The sequence below is a fragment of the Punica granatum genome, chromosome 1 (genome assembly GCF_007655135.1).
Source record: "Punica granatum isolate Tunisia-2019 chromosome 1, ASM765513v2, whole genome shotgun sequence".
Lineage (NCBI taxonomy): Eukaryota > Viridiplantae > Streptophyta > Magnoliopsida > Myrtales > Lythraceae > Punica > Punica granatum.
In genome coordinates, this window is record NC_045127.1 from 52,615,388 (window position 1) to 52,638,293 (window position 22,906).

The 22,906-nt window shown below is 40.3% G+C and overlaps 2 protein-coding genes and 1 pseudogene across 5 annotated transcripts; all 3 read right to left on the bottom strand.

Annotated features, from left to right (window-relative positions):
* Window positions 1-83: 83 nt before the first annotated feature.
* Window positions 84-9,347, bottom strand: LOC116212227 (protein ALWAYS EARLY 2-like). Of its 4 annotated transcripts, none has more exons than XM_031546813.1 (19): window positions 9,007-9,347; window positions 8,527-8,645; window positions 8,181-8,279; window positions 8,016-8,078; window positions 7,665-7,742; window positions 6,941-7,112; window positions 6,579-6,844; window positions 6,121-6,484; window positions 5,430-5,507; window positions 4,923-5,185; window positions 4,761-4,817; window positions 4,055-4,539; window positions 3,678-3,960; window positions 3,307-3,507; window positions 2,399-2,557; window positions 1,892-2,002; window positions 1,502-1,717; window positions 715-990; window positions 84-540 (listed from the first exon to the last, which is right to left on the bottom strand). In XM_031546813.1, the coding sequence occupies exons 2-19, from the start codon at window positions 8,629-8,631 to the stop codon at window positions 370-372; spliced, it is 3,447 nt and encodes a 1,148-aa protein (XP_031402673.1). In that variant the 5' UTR covers window positions 8,632-8,645; window positions 9,007-9,347; the 3' UTR covers window positions 84-369. The 4 variants fall into 4 exon arrangements, with proteins under 4 accessions (XP_031402673.1, XP_031402656.1, XP_031402669.1 ...); XM_031546796.1 differs by having other exon boundaries at window positions 1,859-2,002; XM_031546809.1 differs by having other exon boundaries at window positions 1,859-2,002; window positions 9,182-9,346.
* A 1,235-nt stretch (window positions 9,348-10,582) lies between these two features.
* Window positions 10,583-13,302, bottom strand: LOC116207667 (annotated as a pseudogene).
* A 172-nt stretch (window positions 13,303-13,474) lies between these two features.
* LOC116188715 (probable linoleate 9S-lipoxygenase 5) lies at window positions 13,475-18,419 on the bottom strand. The gene is made up of 9 exons (XM_031518203.1): window positions 18,053-18,419; window positions 17,074-17,363; window positions 16,736-16,976; window positions 16,284-16,616; window positions 16,102-16,187; window positions 15,863-15,955; window positions 15,460-15,767; window positions 15,043-15,306; window positions 13,475-14,432 (listed from the first exon to the last, which is right to left on the bottom strand). The coding sequence occupies exons 1-9, from the start codon at window positions 18,273-18,275 to the stop codon at window positions 13,679-13,681; spliced, it is 2,592 nt and encodes an 863-aa protein (XP_031374063.1). The 5' UTR covers window positions 18,276-18,419; the 3' UTR covers window positions 13,475-13,678.
* Window positions 18,420-22,906: the final 4,487 nt, after the last annotated feature.

Below are 22,906 nucleotides of genomic sequence, written 5' to 3' on the forward strand. Positions count from 1 at the left end.
ATTCCATCAAATGGACTAAAAATATCTAGTGATCTTATCGAAAAAAACAATCCAGGTTCCTATCATGAACTATATTAATCGACTTGATCCAAAAAATATAATGGCAATATTGAAATGGAAATTATATAACATTATAGTATCTTTTGTTGTTACATATGAAAAGAAAAGGCAAAATAATTAGGGGCGAAAAATATAAGATGCTGAACCACAAGGACCTTTCTAACTACTGCCAACAGCAGCGCATTCCACTCTCTCACTAGGAATTACACAATTAGGTAACCTGCGACGAAAATTTCCGGAACTGTGCCACCGAGTATATATACAAGTTGTGATGATCTCAAATGGTCGAATTAGGAGTAATTAACTATGTCATATCTGAGTCGGTACAAGAGCTAGTATCTGGGTCTTGAGTCTTCCCATGGACATCTGTATCTCTCGGTAGATCGGGAGGTTCTCGGGGCAGCAAGGATGCAGGCTCGAAACAGCTGAGTCGAGAATCCTCGCCACGTCGGCAGGAGGGTAATGCCTCTCCGTGCAAGTCTGCAAGTTAAAGAAGGCCTTAGATCCTCAGCAGAAGAAGAAAGGATAGCCCGCGAGAGAAGGTTTCGTATTATTACTCAATGGGTAAAAAGAGACATCTTCGTAAAATATGGAGGTGGAAGCCAAAAGACCCAGAAAGTCCTGGACTAAAATGCATAATGTTGTCATGCCTACCTGTATCATGAGCAGAGTGGCGACACATGATGTGATAAGCTCAGCTGGTATTTGAGTTTCCTTGTCATAATCACCGGAAGGTCGACCCAAAGAATGATTGGGATCTGCCATGCTATCATTCGACTGACTGCTCTGGTGAAAAGCTCCATTGGCCTTCTCCGGAGACATCGCAGCTAATAACCTAGGGTCTGAAGTCAAATGTTGATCATTGATGGAATCAAAGGCTTCTGCAATTCTCATAAAAGCTTCTTCGCCTTCCTTTGCCGATGAAATAGCCTGAGACGAGATAGCACCATCAGATGTCATACCCAAAACCAATGTAGGTATAGACAAACAGCAGTACTTTTGTTGCACTCATAACAATGGTATCAAAAACAGGACTGTACCAGCCGAGCAGGCTGGTGAGATTGTGACTGGGAAATTTGGCCAGTAGAACTCTGGTGAAAATTGGGTCTGCAAAAATGACCGTCGAGGGCTGTTTCTTGATAGACCAACCCGTTAATGCTATTTCTCTGGAAAAATCACCCACCTTTTGCTTTGAACCAGTAATCTTTTCCTTCAATTTATTAAATTCTCATTCTCATTCTCATAAGATTCTTTTATGTTTTCATGAACCTGGTGGGGCTGAATTTACAGATAACGCCATTTTAATCTAAGATCTGATATCTTGTATTGAAAACTTAGCTCAAGCCAAAAGATCAGGAAGACAACCATGCCAAAGGGATGTGATAGGGTGCATACTTATCAGCGAAAATAAGATTATATGATAGGAGGCAAGTCCATGTACCTTAATAGCAGTATCCACCATTGCCTGTGCTTTCAATCTTGATCCATCAACAATTTCAGGAACATTGCATCCTGATTCTTGAGAAAGCAAGTACTTATCCACAGAACCTGAGAGACCAATAGGAGTGCCAGAATTCACTTGGGTTTTAAGCCAGGGAGGAAGAGGATTCCCTGTATAGGTATTCCGTTCTCTCAAATGGACCAAAGCAGAAGAAGCCTGCAAATTTACACATAAATATATGATACACCATCTAAAACAAAAGGTCCTTTTTCTCCGAAATGAGAATTAGTAATAAGGATGCTGAAGACCCAGCAGTAATATATAAAGGAGGGTATAAAAATCAAGGAAGCCACATGCCTGACCACCGGCTTCCTTTAGCTGTACAAGTACCGTGGCATAGTGCTTCTTGAAAGAATCAGAATCTTTTAGAGATCCATCTCCATCATTCTGGTGCTGTAGAACGTCATTGTTTAGATTCCTAAGCTCCATTAACAGTGCCTCCTACAGCACACAAAGTGAAAATTCATTTAGGTTTTAGCTTTTCATGATAAATAATGTCATTATGTTCATGGTGTTCTGGAATGGTATGCAGAAAGGAGGTGCAAGTTGGAAAATTCTGAGCTCAAAGGGATAAAAACTAGAACAGATACTTATCCTCCTCCCTCCACCCCCCCCCCTCACCCAACAAAAACAAGAAAAAAAAAAGAGTAAAATAGTTGAGAAGGTTAGCTATTGTGCAAAAAACAAGATAACCACAAACTAATATAATAAATATAATCAGTTACAGCTGGTAAGTATTAACTACATTCGAGATGACATAATTGGGCCTTGAATAACCTAACCTATAGAGACTTAACCTTATATTATAACCAAAGTAACCAGGCAAGATTGTCCTACCTGCTTGTCCAAAGCCCGAGTAAGATTAGAAAGAGCCTGAATATCAGCTTCTCTTGCTTGAATATGAGCTGTTGGCAGAGATTGACTGTAGACCAAATGTTGAGCACCAATGCCACTGATAGCAGCTCCTTTAGCTTGTGATATAGCACGCGTTATATCCTGGAAAGCAATGCTAGAATAGCTTAGATACTGCCTTTTATTACTCCTACTATGCATTGAATGTGAAATTCAACAATTATCTGCCATGGTAGATGCTTGATACATAAATCAAAAAATTATCCGACTGCACATTTTTTTCATTTTTAATGATTTAAAGGAAAGAAAGTAAAACCACAACATTAGGCATGAAAAACAACACAAGGAATTGTAGAACTATGACTCGTTATTGAAACAGAAAAGAGATAACAGATTGGCTTGTCAATCAAGCTGGAATTCATGGATCATGCAAAAAAGAAATGTGAAATGTGTGAATTAAGTTGGACTTCCGAAAAGAGGTACTCAAATTTACATGGGGTCAACACGAAGAAGAAAATGGAATAAGATGTTAAAGCAGAAAAAGAAAAATCTAGGCACAAGCATGAAATGAAAGATAAAAAGCAGAAAAAAGAAAAACTCTCAAGCCCCCCCGTGTACGAACAAAAATCTAGACATCCCCACAAGAGATCTGGAAGGTCTCTGAAACTAGCAGTTTCCATTGGAGATGGAAGTGCGAACGTAGTATAAACTGTTCAGGATCTTTTAATCAACAAAAGAATCACACAGCACCCAGCTTACTTCCATCTTACAAGTGAAAAGAAAACGGGAGAATACAGGGAAAAAACTATAGATAGTAGGGTAAAGATTGTTAAACAATTGATCAAGAATAATGTGCAAAGAACAGGTTAACCTTAATAAACCAGCATGCTTACCTTTCCCTGCTTCATCAAAGAATTCATTGGACTTTGTGCAGTATGACCACTGACACCATAAACAAGGGAGCCACCAAAATTTATATTACCATTCATCTGGGGCTCTTTAGATACCGTTGAGAATTTCTCAGCAAAGACATTATGTCTTCTAAGAGCCTCTGGCATGTTATCCACTGGACTTACAGGCATGCAATCCACATCCTGCGAGACCACCACCATAAAAGATCACATTGGTATATCACACATTTCAGGTTTCGTAAAGACATTTCGCAAATAACTGGACGGCAGAAGACTGTCCAAGCAGATAAGAGATATGTTAGAAAAAGAAATACGCATATGATTTCTTCTTTTCTTGATGGAAATTAATTTACCATGACAAATTCAACTCCAATGTCAGGACGGTCAAACTGAATCCTGCATTTATCATGATCAACTGTGAGCACGCTTCCATCATGAAGTTCCCTGGTTTTAGGATGCAAAGCAATGACGCGTTGTCCCACCGACAAAGGTCGAGCTAAATCTGCCGGAAGTCCATCCCTAGCACCAGTCCGAAGTTCAGCATAATGCTTTCTTACAGATTCCCTATACTGTTCAAGTTTCTTCCTCTCTTCACTCAAAAAATTTTCAGAAAATCGACGAGGCTTCCCAAGGGAGCTGCAAGAAAAGGTGCCTGCAGTGTAAGTATCTGCCACACTCCGTACTTTCAACCATGTAACCAAGAAAGTTGGTAGCAAATTAAGCGTCATACCTTCTTATGACACTCCATTCAACCCGTGTAAGCCTGGGGATGTGTCCAAGTCCAACATGGTTCAAATACTCCACAAACTCTCTTTTTGCAAACCAAGGATAATCAATAGCACTATAAAACCACTCAAAAATGCACCACCGCCGAGCCAGAGCAGATGAAAGCCAACAGGATAGTTTGTCCTGCACAAAGGTGGCCTGCGTATCAAGCAGTTTCCTAGACATGGTATCAGGACCACTCGTCTCCTCTGAACTCCAAATCTTAGGCAGATTTTTCTTTCTTCTACTTCTATGTCTGGCAGCCAAGTCAAATTGAGCTGGTGCAGGAACTTGAGCAGTTGACACAACTGAACCAGTTTCTCTTCCCTTCTTATCAGCATCAGAATAACTTTCTGATAGCTTGAGAGTTTTCAAGTTTCTAGCGATGCTAGATACTTGAATTGAACGTTTGCCTTTGATTACTGATTTGTTTCCTTCTTCTCCAGCAGCCTAAAGCATATGCAGCAAATACCTCAACAGAAGGTAAAATGGACTAAAACAAATTCCAAAAAATATGAAAGATGCAGATAAGGTCCGAAGAAAATTATCAAGAAAGATGCAGGTAAGCTCCAAAGGTTTGACTAGTTTGCACACCTACCATATAGACCCTTGAAGAAGTACTTAAAACAGCTTCATATTCGAAACATGGGATCCATAAAAAAGATAAGTACCTCACTCTTGACATTTTCATCCAGGTGAGGACTGCTGTGAACTTCATCATTAGGAAGCTGCAGTCACGAAAGATTATATCATCAATAAGCAGACCCTAAAACAGAAGTGCAAGGAGTGATTTCTACATCAATGATTATGAAATAATATCATCTGGTGCCTACCTTAGAAACCACGGGCTTGCTTTTTCTTCTTACTGTTTTGTTGGTAGGCTTTAGCTTCTCATTCACTTGAGAGAAAGCATCAGGATTTGATCGTCGTCCAGGTTTTGACTTCTTAGCCTCAGATCCAGATGTTGCATGAAATATTTTGTCTTTTGATCCAGAGGGGCTACCACGTTGATGCGTAGTAGATGTAGCTTCAGGGACACCAGTCTTATCATCTATATTAAAACTACTTTTCTCTTCCTTTAACTGGATTGAAGATTCTGTACCACATCGTCATAGAAGGGAAAAGAAAAAAGAAAAAGATACAGAATTTAGCAACAGAAGCACAACTAGACCAACAGAAACTCCACATCCTCTTATATATATATTTATAAAATATACACCCACTGACACACATATATATAAGCAAAGTCATTTTAAATGCTTACTCTCAAACACATGCAAATGGGACATATCAGGATATTCAAGTGCTCATGCACAAGGTAGGGAAAATGAAAAACAAACCTGAGTCCATCGCAGATGCTGGCATCATTAAAGACAAATCAGCCAATGTCTGTAGAGCAGAGAGAGCAGCGTTTTCATCTACAAGGGGAAAATAAACAGATTAAGTACTGATGGCAACACATATCATATGTGACATAAATTTTGTGTCAATGTTGGCTAAATTACAAAAGGCTGTGAAAATATTAAGAACTCTAAGAAGTAAAGAGAATTGAGCATTAAAAGCATAGAGTGCACAACTCCAAGGGGTCTGGTCTAGTGGTTAAGGAGGAGCTCATGTATCCACCCAATCTCGGATTTGAAACCCCTTGGAGCCACCGGAGCGCCTTTGGCGTGATTACCCGCTCTGTGCGCCGCCCGGGATTCACGGAGCCTCGAGAATTAGTCAGGTGAAGCTCAGAAACCCGGGTCAGCAAAAAAAACAAAAAAAGCATGGAGTGCACCCATTGAAACATTCTCATGAAAAGGAAATGACTTCTGTCAGAATTAAATTCAGAGCTGGCAATCACTCAGTTCTTGATATCATTTTGTGGCTCAAGCTGCTTACAAACAATGATGCTTTATGCTTTCATGGAACCCTCACTGGTACAACAATTAAATAAAGTAACAGGCAATGACAGGTCAACAGAGGGAAAAAAAATAAAAAACAGAAACAAGGTTTATAAAAAAGAAAAAAAGAATCAAAAGGAAATACCTCCAAAGAAAAGTTTCTTGCTTCTCTTTCTCTGACCTTGCCGAGTAGATTTATCCTTTTTCACATTTAAAGCTCCAATATCAACTTTTCTTTTCGAAACATTAGCATTATCTCCTTCCTCAGTTCCACTGCAGGCTTCTCCACCATCTTCAAACTCTTTCTCTTGCTTCTCAACTTTCTCCTTCTTCCTGTAGATTTTCTTCCCTTTTTTGTGAACTTCTACAGTACCCACACCTTCAATGTCCTTCAAGGACCTCATATCCCTGGCATCTCCATTTTCTGTTCCGGCACTGCCGATGCTGCCCTCTATCAATTCTTCATCCAAGGAGGCGTCGCCACACTTGATCGCTCCTGATTGTGAGTTCTGGATTGGATGAACATGAAATTAACAGTCTCTAGTCAACAGAAAGTGCAGAAAGAATAATTATTGAGATTGACATGGAAGTACAGCTCAATACCATCCTTTCCCAACTTTGCATAGGTGATGCTTTCATCCAATCCGTTCTATTAAAGAGACTTCGGGAAACTTGAGGGGAACCTCCTCTATTCGAAGCCACAGCCAATGCTAGGGCAGCTTCATGGGCAACATCATCATCATTAGCATCACTTTCTGACTTTCCGACCCTCTTGTTCATGGAAACAAAATTTTCCCGGCCATCTCTCCTATACAAAGAGGAAACAGGGAAACGGGGTGTCCTCTTTCCAACTGCACGAGGTTGGCCACCTAGCACACGTGATATTTCAGCAGAAACTTTAAAATTTTCATTCTTTTAACTGACTGAGGAGCAATTCAAATGCTTTAACTTTAAGTATTAGTTACCATCAGTTCGTCTCCTCTTCAAAAGCGATAGGCACCCATCATTTGACAAGTCATTGCTAAAATGCAAAAGATCTTCCCTCGGAGCTGTCACCTGAACCTTTGCCCGTTTGCGTTTCTGCGGCTTCCTCACTTCCGCTGCATCGGTGCTTTCTCGGTCACTTTCAGTTCCTTCCTGTCAGTCACAAAGAACGAATAAATAACTGGAGCCTTCTCATCAAGTGTGCATAGCAGTGCCATGCCTACCCAAGCATACATAAGAAGCCCGAGAAAAAATATAATAAAAAAAGTTAAAAAGGAAAATAAGACGGCTGTCTCATTTAAGGATTAGGTGTCTTGTCACTCTACCAAGATCACGCGAATACCACTAGGTTAGGGGATAAATTTTTGCATTTAACTAAACATTTATTTGACCAATGAAGGAGGCTTATACATTAAATTACACATTAGTATCTCCATAAAAGCACAATCATTTAGAAAACTAACACTCAGTTGGTGCCAACTTTATTAGCAAATAGGGAACCTCAAAGCACATTCACTTTCTTATCACACCAACAAAAAGAAAAATAACAGATTCTCCCCTCTAAACAAGAAAGGTACTCAGGTCTCTTAACAATCAATCTCCAAAAGATGGTGTGGGTTCTCTCCTGGAGCTTTCCTTTGCCCCTACATTATCCTCGCTGTGTGTATGATAAAAGGCAGAACTTCATATGAAATCCCAACTCACCAGAACATTGTAATGGTCGGTCATCATTGCCTTGAGGCCAACAACAGAAGCCATCCCCTCTGGAAGAGACAAATATGCCTGGAACAAAGAAAATGATTAGTAAATCAGAAGACTTCTAACCATGGTTTGAAATTTATTAATCAGCTAGAAACAAGTACAAAGAGCAATTAGTGATGCGACATGATACAATCAAATCCCTTTTTGGAAGATATCCTACAGTTATCAAAGGAGTAAATGATGCATAAGTGAATATTATTCTTCATTTTTCTTTTTTGTACTGCATGTATATCTACAGGCACCAGTTGCCTGAATATTTAATCTACTAATTGGCAGAACGCCTGAACCACATACCCGATTCATGTTGTAAAGTGCCTCCACCATCTCCACGGATCTGTTACGCAGTACAGCAGCCACCTAATAGTTTAACAATGTTGAACAGACATAATTTTACCACCCCGAGAGAGAGAGAATTGCAACTAGGGGAAAGACACAATGTCAAGGTCAAAAGGATAATACCCTTCTCCAGTCTTTCCCATGCTTCCGATACGCTTCATAGAAACGTTCGAGCTCTTCATGACTCCACTGTGGTCCCAACATGTCAGACAGTTTCTTCTTCTGTGCAGAAGTAGATAATCAAATTAATTAATAAACATCCAGAGATAGAAAATATCATTCTTTTCAAAAAACATAAACCATCTTAAAACAAATATCAAATGATTTCAAAAGCAGTATTTGCGTGGAAGTGGTGTGCAGGATCAGAACCCGACAAAGGAACTGTAGTTAATAGATAGATTAAACTTCCAAGCATCTCATAGCTTAGTAAAAAGGTTTAAATTTGAAAATGATAAAGAACCAGACTCACCCGAGGCCTGCCACTTTTCGAACTCCCAGCATCTTTGTCAGGAGAGACCTCGTTTAGATTTGAAAACCGCTTATATGCACTTCTCGATTTTCTTGATGGTGCCATATGGTAGACTTCGTCTACGGAGAGCACAGAAAAGATGAGTAGGAGCTACTACTGCACTGCGTGCAAATACTCAGAGCCTCAAAAAAGTCATCCCCTTTTCCAAAATCAAGATGCAGAAAAGCTAATCAAACAAAGAATCCAAAGGGGAAGACACTGAAATCGGCAATTATGCGCGAAAAAGGCTGCACTGAAAATGTCTATCATCCAACAGACGGTTGCAGATTAGTCCCAAAATGTGCAATCCGTTCACCGGACAGCAATAAACTGATTAACCCGGAAGCACAGACAAGGATTGCCGTGTAAACATTCAGAGAAGGAGATTCAAGTTTAAGAATACCACTCCAGCAGATTAAAAATCTCAGTCCGAAACCTTACTCGAAGCTCCAGCGCTGAAACAAGGGGGAGGACCTTCAGCTGAGCCTGGAGGTTCAAACTCCGGGACCAAATCGCCGGAAGGCGACACAGAAACAGACAAAAGAAGCTCCGAGATTTTTCAAACTCAAACCCCCAGTCAGCAGATCAGAGGGAGAGAATCCGCAGCCAGACTCACCAATTGACGGCCCCGGGCGATCCGGCACCGACCATGGGCACCGGAGGGGAGGAATGGAGAGAGGGGTTCAAGAGAGAGAAAGTGAGAGTCTAGAGAGAGAGAGAGAGAGAAAGAGGAGGCTTAGGGGAAAAGGATGGGCGAAAGGAAGAAGAAGAGGGACGTTGCCGCGAAACTTGAATGCAAAGGGTGGGTTTTACCCAATGATAATGCCGTTCCTCTCATCCGAGCCGTCGGGATCATCACACCCTGACCCCCTTATCACCGTACACGTGTCGCATTTGAAAACCTACGGCCCGATCTGACGGCCCGGGCCGTGGGGCCACCGGTAGAGGATGATAGAAGATTAGGTTTGAACTTTGAAGTGTACTTTCACCTAGTGTCACGAATATACCCCTCATCTTAATTTATTTTCCAATGCTCGACCCTCAATTTTCATATATTTCATTTAATCCCCGATAGTTTGTATTGTCCCTTTGTTATTTGGCATTATCATACATTTTATTTAATTTTTTATTATGATATAATAAAATAATTCACTTGAAATATATAATTTTTCTTTTTCGCATTGCCAAATCCAGCATCCGGTAACACACTACTTAGAATTATCAACCAAAAGAATCACTGATATTTCGTAATGAAAGTTTCATGATACATCAAATACATAATATGGTAATATAGAATTAAGTTTAAATATATTTTGATATGTTCGTGCATCGGCTAATGGGAATTTGCCTTTTGAATTTGTATTTATTTTTTTCAATCTCCTACGATTGAAAGGAAGATCACGAAAGACTTTTCGCTTTATTCGAGCAAATTTATTTTTGCCCGTACAGTGATTTAAAAATTCAATTTCTATTGCGAGACATTCTCATCTAGTTTGATGACCAGGCGAGGTCTATAAGTCAAGCATGTGCATGGTGCGGTCTTATCACGCCCTAGCAACGGATCACCTGCTTCACCTGAAGAGCAAGCCTGTCGACAATCTCGTCCCAGCAATCTTTGTCCATTTTGTAGTTAGCATGTGAAACAAAACTTCTTTTGATTATTTTCGCCGAGCAGGAACCTCCGTTAAAATAGCACGGAACTGTAATTCCCTTGCTGTAAAGCTTAACTTGAAAGCTATCAGGTAACCCCGCAAAATGAGTCGAGGCCCCTTGGACAAGATGTAAGCCGTTGTTCATATCACTATTGGTTAAAGTTTTCTCAATAAAGAACTGAACCTCAGCACCCGGAAGACGGTTCCGAACCCACAATGGAAGAGGAGGCTGAGGATTACCCATGATTCAGCAGCTCATTTGCTTCGACATCTTGCACAGTCTTTGTTTAAATTGAGTGAGAAAACGTATTGCTCATGAATGAAGCAGCTAATGCAACCTACGTGAGCAACCTAGCTCTCACACAAAAAAAGAAGAACGAACATTCGCGCATGGTTTCGAGGGCTGGACCAACTCTGGACCCATATTTTTTTAGCTCTGGCCAATGGTCGATTGTCGGGCCTTCCAATGTGGATCACAGCAGTTGATAATGAAAGCCGACTAAATATATATGATCAATAATCAGTATTCCTGAACTTATTCTGCAGATAGATCCGATATGATACGAATCTAGTGTTTCCAATCCTACAAGCCTATAATGGAAATTTATTAGATGGAGATGCTATTAGTATTAGGAATCCCTTTTGCAGTCAATCCGACCTCGCTTGACGGGTAGAGCAAAGTGTATGGAAACTCACGGATCCCATCCGATTCTTCCACCGAGGATCGCTTTCATCTCCATGATCCTCTCCTCAATCTCTCTTAGCCTCTTCCCGAACCTTATGAATGCTTCTTTGGGCACCTCATCAGCAGTCCACTCTGGCATGTCCCTACTGCCCGAGGTAGATCTCATCCGAGGCATGCTCTGACAAGATCTCAACAAGCGAGATCCCCGGACAGTCAATGGCTGCGATGTTACCGTCTTTAGAAAGGCCTTCTCAGGATGAGTACTGCCCGAATTAATGGATGCCTGGAGGGCGGACCAACCCAGATGATGATCGTGCAGGTCCGGATCAGCTCATCCCAACTCCCGGGGAATCCATTCTTGGTCAACCGGGCTTGTCATTGTCATTTAGGTCCGTGTACCCTACTTCCCTGATGAGTTCCTTCTACCATCGACTGGAGCTCAGGATACCCCTCATGCACGACCCCGTCATTCTTGTAGTAGAAGCAGCATTAGTCTCGAACCCATGCTTTGACGACGGACCAAATCTCCAGCCCATCAACGGCAAAAGGGCAGTCTTCTATCAGCAGGCGAATACCGTGTGGAGAATTCTCGTCCTTAACGCCGAACGTCTGAATATATAGGCGAAAGCAAAAAATTTCATGCACTGCTGACTTTAGTATGTTCTATACATTTAACTGATGCGCGATTGGTACGGGAAAGAGTCGAAAACGGAATTTTAAGATAAAACTACATTGTCTAGTACGGTGATTCCGTCAAGTTCCATTTTCCTTCTAAGTTACGAAATCTTCCGATGAATGACGGAAGGCCATTCGAGGAAAGGAAAAGAGAAAAGGAAAGATTCTCTCTGTTCTGCACTTTTTCGGTGCTTTGTACAACAGCTGATCCTGTTATCAAAGGTTTAAGTCTGTTCTCCAGGCACCAAAATCGAGCTTAACGTATTCGTACAAAATAATGAAATGTTATTCTAATTCTTCACCGCATACAGTAAATGTTGAGAGATGTCAATCCCACGTCGGAAGAATTGAAAAAAATCATTGTTTCTCATAAATGAGGGTGAATAAGTTCATGGATCTGGAGAAGAAAGCTGAGAGATGACGATTCATCGCGATTATGGAAGGTTCAATCACTGCTAGGGTCTTCGAACTTAAACCACCATCACCAAGCCACCAGTAAAGAACACTTCTTAGGAAAAAAAAAGATCTATATGATTGTTTATTTTTTGGGTGAATAGATCTATGTGATTTTTGAAAATTATTTAGAAATAATGCCTCGTGTTACCTTATTTCTGTACTTTTCTTGTAATACCCCAAAATTGTATTGTGGGCAATAAACGTATTTGAAGCAATTATGATTTTTTTAAAATTTTTATTGAAATTGCAATAAAATTAGTGGGTTTAATTACCTAATTAATTTCCATGAAAATCCCAATTGATATATGATTTCTCCTAATATATAATTCTCCTTGTAACCGCCACTTCGATTTGTCTCTTTAAATGGATTCTTCCAACTTTTGTTTCAGTCAAAGGAAATTTAGAATAAAATTAACAGAGAGGGAGAATGGTCGAGAGCGGAGAATAGAGCGCGAGATTAGAGAAAATAGAAGCTCGTTCGTCTTTTACGAATTAGATGTCCTGCAATTGCAAAGCTGAGTAATCTATTCTAAGCTAGTATTTCTGTAATGCTTATATCCGGTATTTATAAAATTCATTGCCATGGTCATGTCAATGTCTCGAGTCACGCATGTATTTTGCCACGATGAATGTTGGTTTTGATCATATGAGTTTGATACGAGTATATGTATGAACCGAGTTTTCCGTTTATTATATTTATTATTTTCGGAATATTAAAATCATGCGTGGACTCAACTAGTTCGAGTGTGTATTATTCGTTGGGAGAAAAACTCTTCATTTTACTCCAGCAAGTTCATTTTCACATGTACGTCGATTTATTCACTACTCAGTACGTCATACATCTGATTTGTATCTCCATACATTCTCATCTAACTTGATAGTTAGTCCATGGTGCGGACTCATCACGCCCCAGCAGTCGATCTTCTGTCTCGCCTGAAGAGCGAGCCTTGCGACAATCTCGACCGAACTGTCTTTCTGAATTCTGTAGAAAATATTTCTATCTGGACACCCTTTAAATATTTTCAGGGAGCAGGACCCTCCGAGAAAGTAGCACTGGACTGTGACTCCCTCACTATAAAGCTTATCTTGATAACTATCAGGTAATTCTTGAAAATAACTCGTTGCCGACCCGACAAAATGTAAGCCGTTGTCCATATCACCATTGGTTAAAGTCTTCCTGATGAAGAACTTGTACTCAGCTTTCGGGAGATGGTTCCGAAACCGCGGTGGAAGAGGAGGTGGAGGAAAAGGCTGAGGGTCATTATACATGATTCCGCAGTTCATTGGCTTCAGTCACTCAAACTCTTCGTTTCGATTGGGTGAGAAAATGTATTGTTCGTGAAGGAAGGTGCCTAATGCAACTTACATTGGCAGCCTAGCTGTCACAGGAAAACACAGGAACGAATCTTTGCACAAGGTTTTCTATCGATGGCCGGACCAGTTACGTACTAGACCCAGATTGTTTTTTTTTTTTTTTGAGCTTAGGCCGAGGGTCGGGCCTTCTGATGTGGATGACAGCAGTTGATAATGAAAGCTGACTAAATATGATCTTGATCTATACTCATATTGCTGAACTTATTCTGCAGATAGCTCTGATATGATATGACAGTGTTTCCAATCCTACAAGCCCATCAAAGGAAATTTATTAGATGGAGATGCTATTAGGAATCCCTTTTGCGGTCAATCCGACCTCGCTGGACGGGTAGAGCAGAGTGTATGGCATTTTCACAGGGCCCGTCCGATTCTTCCACTGAGGATCGCTGTTCATCTCTGTGATCCTCTCCTCGATCTCTCTGAGCCTCTTCCCGAACCTTAGGAATGCTTCTTTGGGCACCTCATCAGAAGTCCAGTCGGGTGTGTCCCTCTGCCCAAGGTAGACCTCATCCGAGGCATGCTTTGACAAGATCTCAACAAGCGAGATCCCCAGGACAGTCAACGGCTGCGACGTTACTGTCTTCAGAAAGGCCTTCTCGGGATTGGTCCTCAGCTCCTCGTATTCGGGAGTTCCCTCCTTAGGCAAGACCCTCCGGGTCGTTGCAGGCCTGTTGGGCATGTAACCTCCAAATGGGTACTGTCCGAAATTAATGGCTGCGTGGAGGGCGGAAGCAACCCAGATGATGATCGTGCAGGTCTGTATCAGCTCGTCCCGAGACTCCATTCTTGGCCACCAGGGCTTGTCTTTCATGTCCGCATGGCCTTCTTCTCGGAGCTCCTTCCACCACGACTGGAGCTCGGGATCCCTCTGCACGGCCTCCTCATTCTTGTAGTAGAAGCAACAGTAGTCTCTCACCCATGCTTTGATGGCAGACCAAACCTCGAGACCATCAACAGCGAAAGGATAGTCTTCTATCAGCAGGCGAACGCCATGCGGAGACTTCTCGTCCTCAACAGCCAAACCTCTGCATTGGTGAAAGCAAGAAGTTTTATGTACTATAGATCGACTACTCCAACAGTTTCTATACATTCAACTGATGTGACGTTTAGTCCGAGAAAGAGAGGAACGTCTGAAAATGGAATTGTAAGGTAACACTACATTGTCTAGTAAGGCGATTCGATTAAGTTCCATGTTCCTTCTAACATACAAAACACGATTCCAGAATTTGTTCTTCCAGTGAATGGAAGGCCATTCGAGAAAGTAAAAGGGAAAAGCAAATATTCTTTCGTTCTTCACTTTGCTTTGTATAGTACTGATCCTCTTATCAAGACCAAAAATTTGTTCTTCATGCACCAAGAAATGTCTGATGATAATGGAATGTCGGTAGAGGAAACATTCCCCGAAATCAATCTTAACATATTAGCGGAAAATAACAAAACTATATACTAATATTTCATGGCATACGGTCAAGGAATCATCCGGCAAGATAAAACATGTTCATGGGCACCGAAAATCCTCCCAACATACTCTGCCAGGAAATATGTTCTGTGGGATTTGTTTTCGATAGCAGACCCCAAAAATAGAACAACTCTTGTCACGCCGATGAAGTAAAGCAAAATCTTGAGAGTTAATACCTCTTAATGAGATCCGCAGGGAGAGCTTGCTCAGGGAAAACCCAGTCCTTATAGGCTGCAGAAGACATTACCAGTGAATATTTTGCAGGGAAAACCGTCATCTCAAGCGCTCCACCTGCATTTATAAGTGTCTGCCGTCCGAAGGCATTGATGTTCATCGTGTCTCGGAAATGAGGGTGGAGAAGTTTATGGATTGGGTGAAGAACGCTGAGCTGGCGATTTGTCGCGATAATGAAAGGTTCAATCACAGCGTGGGTCTTCAACCTATATCACCAAGCCAACAGTATTCATGATAAGTTCCCAGAAAACAGATCCATATGATTTTCGGAAACAGTTCATCTTTTGGTTTCTTCAACGAGGAATGTATCTGAATTACTTTTTCCAGGAAAAAGAAAATCTTGTTTGTAAAAGCTTTACCAGTGGCTGATTAGTTGATGATAGCCTGAATCATTGACAGAGACATAAGCTTTAGCAATCTGCCAGAGGGTTCGTTGGATCCCATCCTCTTCAACAGGTGTGATGACATCGCTAATTACCCCGAATTCATCTCCATCAGGATGTGGGAGGCTCAGTTCAATTGCTAGCGGCTTCAGAGTCCCATCCTCTTTCAAGAAAAGAAGCGTCCTCGTGGCATAAGTTTTTGTGGAGGTCTCATTTATTCCTCGAAGGAACGGCATTAGAGTGTCATAGTGATCTAAGATATACAACTTGTTCTTCTTGATAGCCTACAGAACCAAAAGGAAAGGAAAATGAAAACAAGATAGGGTTAGTCTTTTCCTACCGGAAAACTATCGAAGGCCTATGGTCCAACAGAATTTACCTCGTATATGGAGAGCCCGTCCAAATTCTTTTCAAGGTATTCTTTCATTTTCAAATCGTTCTCAGGGTTTAGCTTACTCGTCGGAGGAAACTCCTGCAATTAATTTAGCCCGCACTTATATGAGAAACTTAAAGGAAGCCCCAAATCCACTGATTCAACTCGATAAAAAAAATTCAAATCTAATCTTTAAACTTGTGTAGATCATGAACAGAGCGGACAGAAAGTGAGAATCATTAAACCTTGAGACGGCAAATAACGTTAGGGTCCACTCCTGCAAGCATTTCTCTTGCAAATTCTTCATCGGTGGCCCATGCTGACTTGTCCTCTGCGTCATGGAAAAACCGTAAAATGAACTCTGAAGAAGCTGATTGAATTTGATAATTTCCACCGATAATACTGAGATACGCAAATGTGAGAGTACCTTTGATCACTTGAGGCTTCGGGAACTTGAACAGTCTATCGCCATCAGCCCGAAGAATCTCTTTGAGCATCTCTGAAGGGATGCTTTCCCTGAAACTCTCGACGAAATGGCCTTTGGGAAGCTTAATTCCTCCTTCATAGAGCTTCATTATGTCATCGAATGAATCAAACTCACCCCCACAGAGACCTTGGATACCTGGCTTGAGGAAATGAACTATCGACTTGATTGCAAATGCTAGCAAGTCTGACATCTTTATCTGCCCGAACCTCTCGTCCCTTGGAACATATATGCTCATGCTGTTCAGAAGTGGTATCCTACTCTCAACTCTAGGATCTGCTCGGAAAAAATTGTCATCAAATGCAAGCATGAGAACAAAGATCTACTCTGTTCTTCTAAATTAGAACTGAGACAAGCAAAACAGAAAACGGATTTCTATGACTGAATGGACTTACCTTCCTTTGTCGGGGGTCGGCCTGTCCTGTTCCTTCGAGGATAAGGGTACTCAGTGGACCCACCAAGAGTCGGGCGGATGTAGTCTGGCCCTTTACCAGGTTCAGATAAATCGTTATAGCAAGCATAGTCATAGATCCGGTCCCATTCTTTGCGCTCCCCTGTTCCATCTCCTCTCAGGTTCTCGAGCTCTTCTACTCTGTACCTGAGGAGCGGTTCGGGTGTTTCGTGTGGAAGATATGCCTGTAACAATGTGTTAACAAGGACGAAAAATGACATGTAATATCTGCAATGTCAATCAAACAATCCACCATAAAATGCACGGTATATCATCACTTACCTTATTGGCAAAGAAGATCCTATCATTCTCGTAGCGATGTGCCGGGTAAACCCAAGAGTCACAGACGAAGTGGACCTGCCCGTGTCCCGGGACGTCCTCTACAGTGACAGTTTTGAGCAGGAACTCATTGTGATGATTGTTCCTTATCAGGAAAGCTCCCGGAACTCCCATCTCCTCATCCCAGTCGAATGTGACGTCGAACGCCCTCTCATTGTCCTTGGATGGGGCGAGCGTCTTGTTCCAGTTCTCCAAGGGCGCGGGCTTCCCGAGCTTCCCTCTCAACTTGTTCTCTGCAAACGGAAATGCGGAAACCGAATTCCAAATTAGTTATAAGGTAGTTACGTCGACAGAGTACGTAGTTGCCTTCAAGGTTCGGACAATTGACATTTGGTAACTGGTTCAAGTGGCCATACATGTATATATATACATACACAAATATATGTATATATTATGACGTATATGGATACTGTATTTTATGTACTTTTTATATTGATAAATACATCGATTTAAAGGAGTGACGACAAAAGAAAAAGGCGTGGCTATAATTATTGAAAGCTGCAATAATGATTCAACAGTGAGAGTCCGATCTCAGCCAAAAAAATGGAAAAAAAAAGTGGGAGTCCGATGAATGGTACAAGAATAACCGTTGACTTGGACATTCCGGTCGTTGACTCGTCGTTGAGACTTCAAAATCACGTTTTGTTGATGAGAGTTTTTCGCCGTCTCAAAAGGGGGGGGAAAAAAGAAAAAAAAGAAAAAAAGGACGATCTTTACGCCGAAACTCCATTGATCCCGATCGAAATTCTCACCCCTTTTGAACTGGTCGCCCGCATTTCCAATCACAGAGAGAAAAAAAAATCGAAACTTCGGGTTCGAAGTATTCCGAGAAGACATCAAAACGGTGGATTTGTTCAGGAAGCAACAGAATTTAATGAAACACAAAGGTATGGAGCAGGGAGGAGTTGACTGACTGACTGACCGGGATCGGGGGTGACGGCGCTGATGAGCTGGAGGGAGACCCTGTGGCCCAGCAGCTCATGGAACCAATCGAGGGCCGAAACGTGGACACCGGTGGCGAGGTCGGCCAAGTTGGGCTGGCCAAGAACGACTTTCCCCTTCACCGTCCTGGTCCCCAGCTCGCACTTCATCTTCTTGCTCCCGTTCTCGTCGGCCAAACTCTTGACTGAGCTGTCCTCTGACATCTCTGCAGTCTGCTCTGCTTCGATCAGAGCACAGCTTCAGCTTCTTCAAGAACAACAGAGGAATGAAAAACAGTGGAAATTCTTGAACTTCTTTTTTCTTTTGGGGTGTTGATGATGCTAATGCTATGGTGAAGATAATTGATTAGGGGGGATGGAAATGGTTATTTATAGAAGGAATTCTGATGCGTGGGCCTACCTGCTTCGAGAGCATAGACTGAGACTGAGTATGGGTGAGGGAGCTTCCATGAAAGACTTCGAAATTGACACAATGAAAATCCTTGGCTTTATTGGAAAAATGAAAAACCACATTATATCTTGGAAGAGAGGAGAAAAAAAAATTATAGTTGACCATGGGACTGGTTTCCGAAGATTATCCTTCTTGCATTTTCATTTCTTCCGTATCCGTCTTATATCTGAAGAGCTAATTGATCCCGATTAATTCAATTCGAGTCAAGTTAATTACTAAGAAATGATGTTTTTTCGGCATAGATTTTCTCCAATCAAAATATTGAGACCAAAACTTTATTTAAAAAAATAAATATCGAACTATTTGAATCAAACCCTATTGATTCTTGCATTTTCTTTTTTAAGTGAACGAAAGGGACAGATAGTTGTTTGGTGGATTACTATTGAGAAGCTGTGGGCATAATTTTTTTGGTTGGTGGGCATATTTTATTTATTAAGTCAAATCTTAATATATAATATACCATGAATATATTAACGATTGTTCTGTCATATACACAACAAGAGTTGTAATTTATTCATAACGATAAAACTACCTACCAATGACGCACTCAACTGCACTAAGTTGTAATGTAAGTTAAATTTGCAATATGAATTTATTATCTTGGACAATATATGAGCTCCCCCGCATTTCATAGAAATTTCGCATAAATATCATACTCCATTCGGAATCCATTTCTTAACAAAAATTATATGAATTCAGTTCATTTGAATTTATTTCGGCTCAATTGAATTGTAAATGAATTATATTGTTTCGAATATTCATGGATTTAATTTAAATGAATTGAATAATATTATTTGAAAATAATTGAATAAGCTATTCAGAAAGGAATTTGTGATTTAAAATTATGCGTGTAGCAACAAATTGAATTGAATTATGAACAACTTTTTGTTGATTTTGACCGGATTTCAAGTTCAACCTAAAACTTGCACTTTTAATCTAGTTCTTGTACTTTTATAATTCAAGCAAACATAACTCAATTGAATTCTACTAAAATGAATTAGATTGGGCATACAAAAACTAAATCTAATTTAACTACCCAAAAAAAATTTAATTTAATTGGACACTATACGTAAAAATAATTTGTTTTAGAAGCTCTTTGATTTTACATCAAATATTCTGTTGGATATATTCCCAATGAAAGGTATCGGACCGGCTTGTTTCACGCTTTATTCTTCTATTCCAAAGCTAAACATGAAGATTAATCTCCATAGCAAAAGTGTAATGTAAAATCAACAAAACCTTTTCATATATCTTTTTCATCTCTGCACCAGAGAGCTTTATCGAGGTAGAACTAGAAAGAACAATTAGAATGGACCTTTTTTTTTTTTTCCTTTTTTTTGCTTTCAAAGAGCGTCGGGAAAGTACGTACGCGTAGACCCATCTTACGATGACTCTCAAAGGTCCTAACACTTTCATTAAAAGTAGTGCAAGAATAAATTCTCATGACCATGTCCCGAAACTCCAAGCTAATTAATTAATTAATTAATTTGAACGATCAATCTAATCGGGAATATTATTAACGACGGTAGAAGCACATTCTCAAACAGTTGAATTGAACTAGCAACAACTGCAAATGTGAAACCTCTCGCATTAATTAAATTGTAAATATATATATATATATATATATGAAAATAAGTTGGACTAGTGTGAAAAGCCATATAAATATATATATGAACTCACTGTCTGTGGTCAGAGGATGTGGTAAGAATTTTGCCCATAATATGACGAATTAAGGTGGAATTCAAGAATTTGTCATACCTTTCTTTGTTTTTTGTCTAGTTCCCTTTATAAGGAAAATTGTTTGAATTTCGTCTGACTGATTCCATGGCACGCATAAACGTCCCTGTCAACTCATTAGGATAGTTAAACCCAATTACACAAGTCATGCAAGTCCAGTGGTCGAATATAGAGTGCCATCCTTCATAATTTTGCGATGAGTCATTTTCTTGGTTATATAATCTTGTGATGAGTCGAATTTGAATATTCAATGAAGGTCAGCTGCGAAACCAACTACATTGAGTTTCATTTGATCATTTTGTTTTATTTTGATTTATAATTTAGATGAGTAAGACCTCGTCAATTGTCATCATCCATGAAGTGCATGTTGCGTTATCATATGTCTGGTCAGTAAAATGATTTCTTTGTTCGCATTACGAAAATGATGAGTGATGATGCATTTTTTTTCCCAGGAAAATGTGGAAATATACAATGATGGAAAAACTGGGAAAAAAAAGCTACGATTTTTTAGTGGAATCGTACGAGATGGTTTCTAAAGACAACGTGCCCGAAAGAAATATTACTTTATCATCACGATCATAGATATATATGTATTGTTGTTAGCTGCGGATAATGGGACTTCATTTGCTACATATGTGTACAGCAGTACGTGATGATCACTAGATATATTAAACTTTCCGAATGTTTGCACTGTTATAACTCTTACTATGTTTTATTAGCTCTCTTTGGATCCCCGTAGGTCTTTTCCTTAAATGAAAGATATAGCAATTGAATAACGTTTGGGTCTACTCATTCATTGCTCCTATATGCTATTTCTGTTTTTGTGACATTATTTTACTTTTCTTTTCAGAATGAATGTGTTTATGACTTTGGCTTCATTGCAATCAATACAATATTAAAATGGAGTCCTTTAATCACAAATACATATATATATATATATTAGTTTATTTTGTTCATCATGTCAATTTTGTTTACTGGGAGGAGATATTTGTGTGTTTACTAGTTGTAATCGAAAGTCAAAGTCTTCTTAAATTGCCAACTTGATGACTTTCGGCCTTTTATTCCTTTCCTTAGTTTCCTCGATCATTGCCTTTTCACATTTGTAGCTTTGCACACACTTAGGTGAAAGGAAAACCCACTAATCTTTAGACTATATCAGAAGTATAAAAGAAAATATAATAATTTATACGAGATTAGATCTCACAATTTATCAGCTTGAGTTTTTGAATTTAAAATTGAATCAAAGGCCATGTACGTCCAGTAAAATTTAAGATTATGTGTCTTGTATGTGTTTTGTTTCCGGTGGGGGTTTCTTATGAATGTATTTCCATGCCTATGTATATTCTCTATTAATTATGAATGAATGAAATGAACTTTTCATAATAATAATAAAAAAGTTGACGCTAAAGGGAGCATTATTTTTTTTGCTCGAAGCTAAAGAGAACATAATGTAATTGAAAAGGAAAAAATATATTGTCTTATGGATCAAAGAGAGTGAAGAGGAAGCTTGATGAAAATCCACGTTATGAGAGATTTACCCTTTAGTGAGTCGATCTGATTTGACTGGATTAGTCGGACCTTAATTGAATTTTTAGATACCAGGGTTTACCCCGAAAAAAAGAGTAAGTTTTTTATTTATATGTATAACTGAACGGTATGATAATTAGAAAACTCGCTCTGCTATAACTCCTATGGTATGCTGCTTTAGCTCTCTTCCCTGCCCGACTCGCGTGAATTGATTGACTGCTCATGTAGGATCAAGCATGCCATACCCCTTCAATGAAAGATATATAGCATTATCAAAAGAGAATGTAGCGTAGTAGCGTGCCTCGCCTGTTGATTTAGAAGTCGCAAGTTCGATACTTAATGGAACTATCCGTGTCCCTTTATTAATTATTTAGGATTTCTCTTTCATTGTACCAGGTCTTAGGTCTCCTTTTTAACCGAAAAAAGATATATAGCATTGAATAATGCGATGGTCTACTCATTCATTAATTGCTACCTATATGATACTTGCTTTGTGGAACACTTTCGTAAATCGGGCATTGTAAGGAAAAGGAGTGTACGGATTCGCTCTCAACACTTGCTAGCAGGCTAGCGTGCACATGAGGCCGGAATCGCGCACGTGATTCTTCTTCTCTCATCTCATCCGTTGGATCGATGCCTCCCTCCTCTCTCTGGTAGGTTTCCGGCGCCGTATGGCCAGCGGGATGGCTGCTCTAGGAGGGGCAACGTCGGAAACAGCCTCGCTAGCGTCCGAGAATGCCAATCAATCTCGCTCGAAACTCATCTCAGGTGAGAAACCAACTCTCAAAGGTCCTCTGAACTGGAAGAAGGTCTTTCCTAAAGTTAATCAAAACCTAGAATTCTTCGAAGGCGTCGAGCACAAAAATGTGAAGCCCCCTTCGGAGTTCCTGCAGTTAGGGGTCGATCAATGGTGCTATACTCTAGTCGGAAGGTTTATGGGCAAGGCTCCCGACTTTGCGAAGGTAACAGCGGTTGTGAATGGGTTATGGGGGAAGCAAGGGAGAGTCACAGTGAGTACAATGGGTCAGCTGTTTATCTTCCAATTCCCGACCGAAGAAACAATGACCTAGGTCCTGGAAACGGGGCCATGGCATGTGGAGAGAAAGTACCTAATTCTGCA

What these genes read in the sequence shown, in the direction of transcription:
- LOC116212227 (XM_031546796.1), bottom strand. Translation starts at nt 8,631, where the DNA reads ATGGCACCATCAAGAAAATCGAGAAGTGCATATAAGCGGTTTTCAAAT. An exon ending in CTTTGATGAAGCAGGGAAAG is followed by an intron (nt 2,558 to 3,306) that starts GTAAGCATGCTG and finishes ATTGCTTTCCAG; the next exon opens with GATATAACGCGTGCTATATC. An exon ending in TGGTGGATACTGCTATTAAG is followed by an intron (nt 991 to 1,501) that starts GTACATGGACTT and finishes ATCTCGTCTCAG; the next exon opens with GCTATTTCATCGGCAAAGGA.
- LOC116188715 (XM_031518203.1), bottom strand. Translation starts at nt 18,275, where the DNA reads ATGTCAGAGGACAGCTCAGTCAAGAGTTTGGCCGACGAGAACGGGAGC. An exon ending in CCGACCCCCGACAAAGGAAG is followed by an intron (nt 16,617 to 16,735) that starts GTAAGTCCATTC and finishes TTTTCCGAGCAG; the next exon opens with ATCCTAGAGTTGAGAGTAGG. An exon ending in GAAGCCTCAAGTGATCAAAG is followed by an intron (nt 16,188 to 16,283) that starts GTACTCTCACAT and finishes TCCATGACGCAG; the next exon opens with AGGACAAGTCAGCATGGGCC.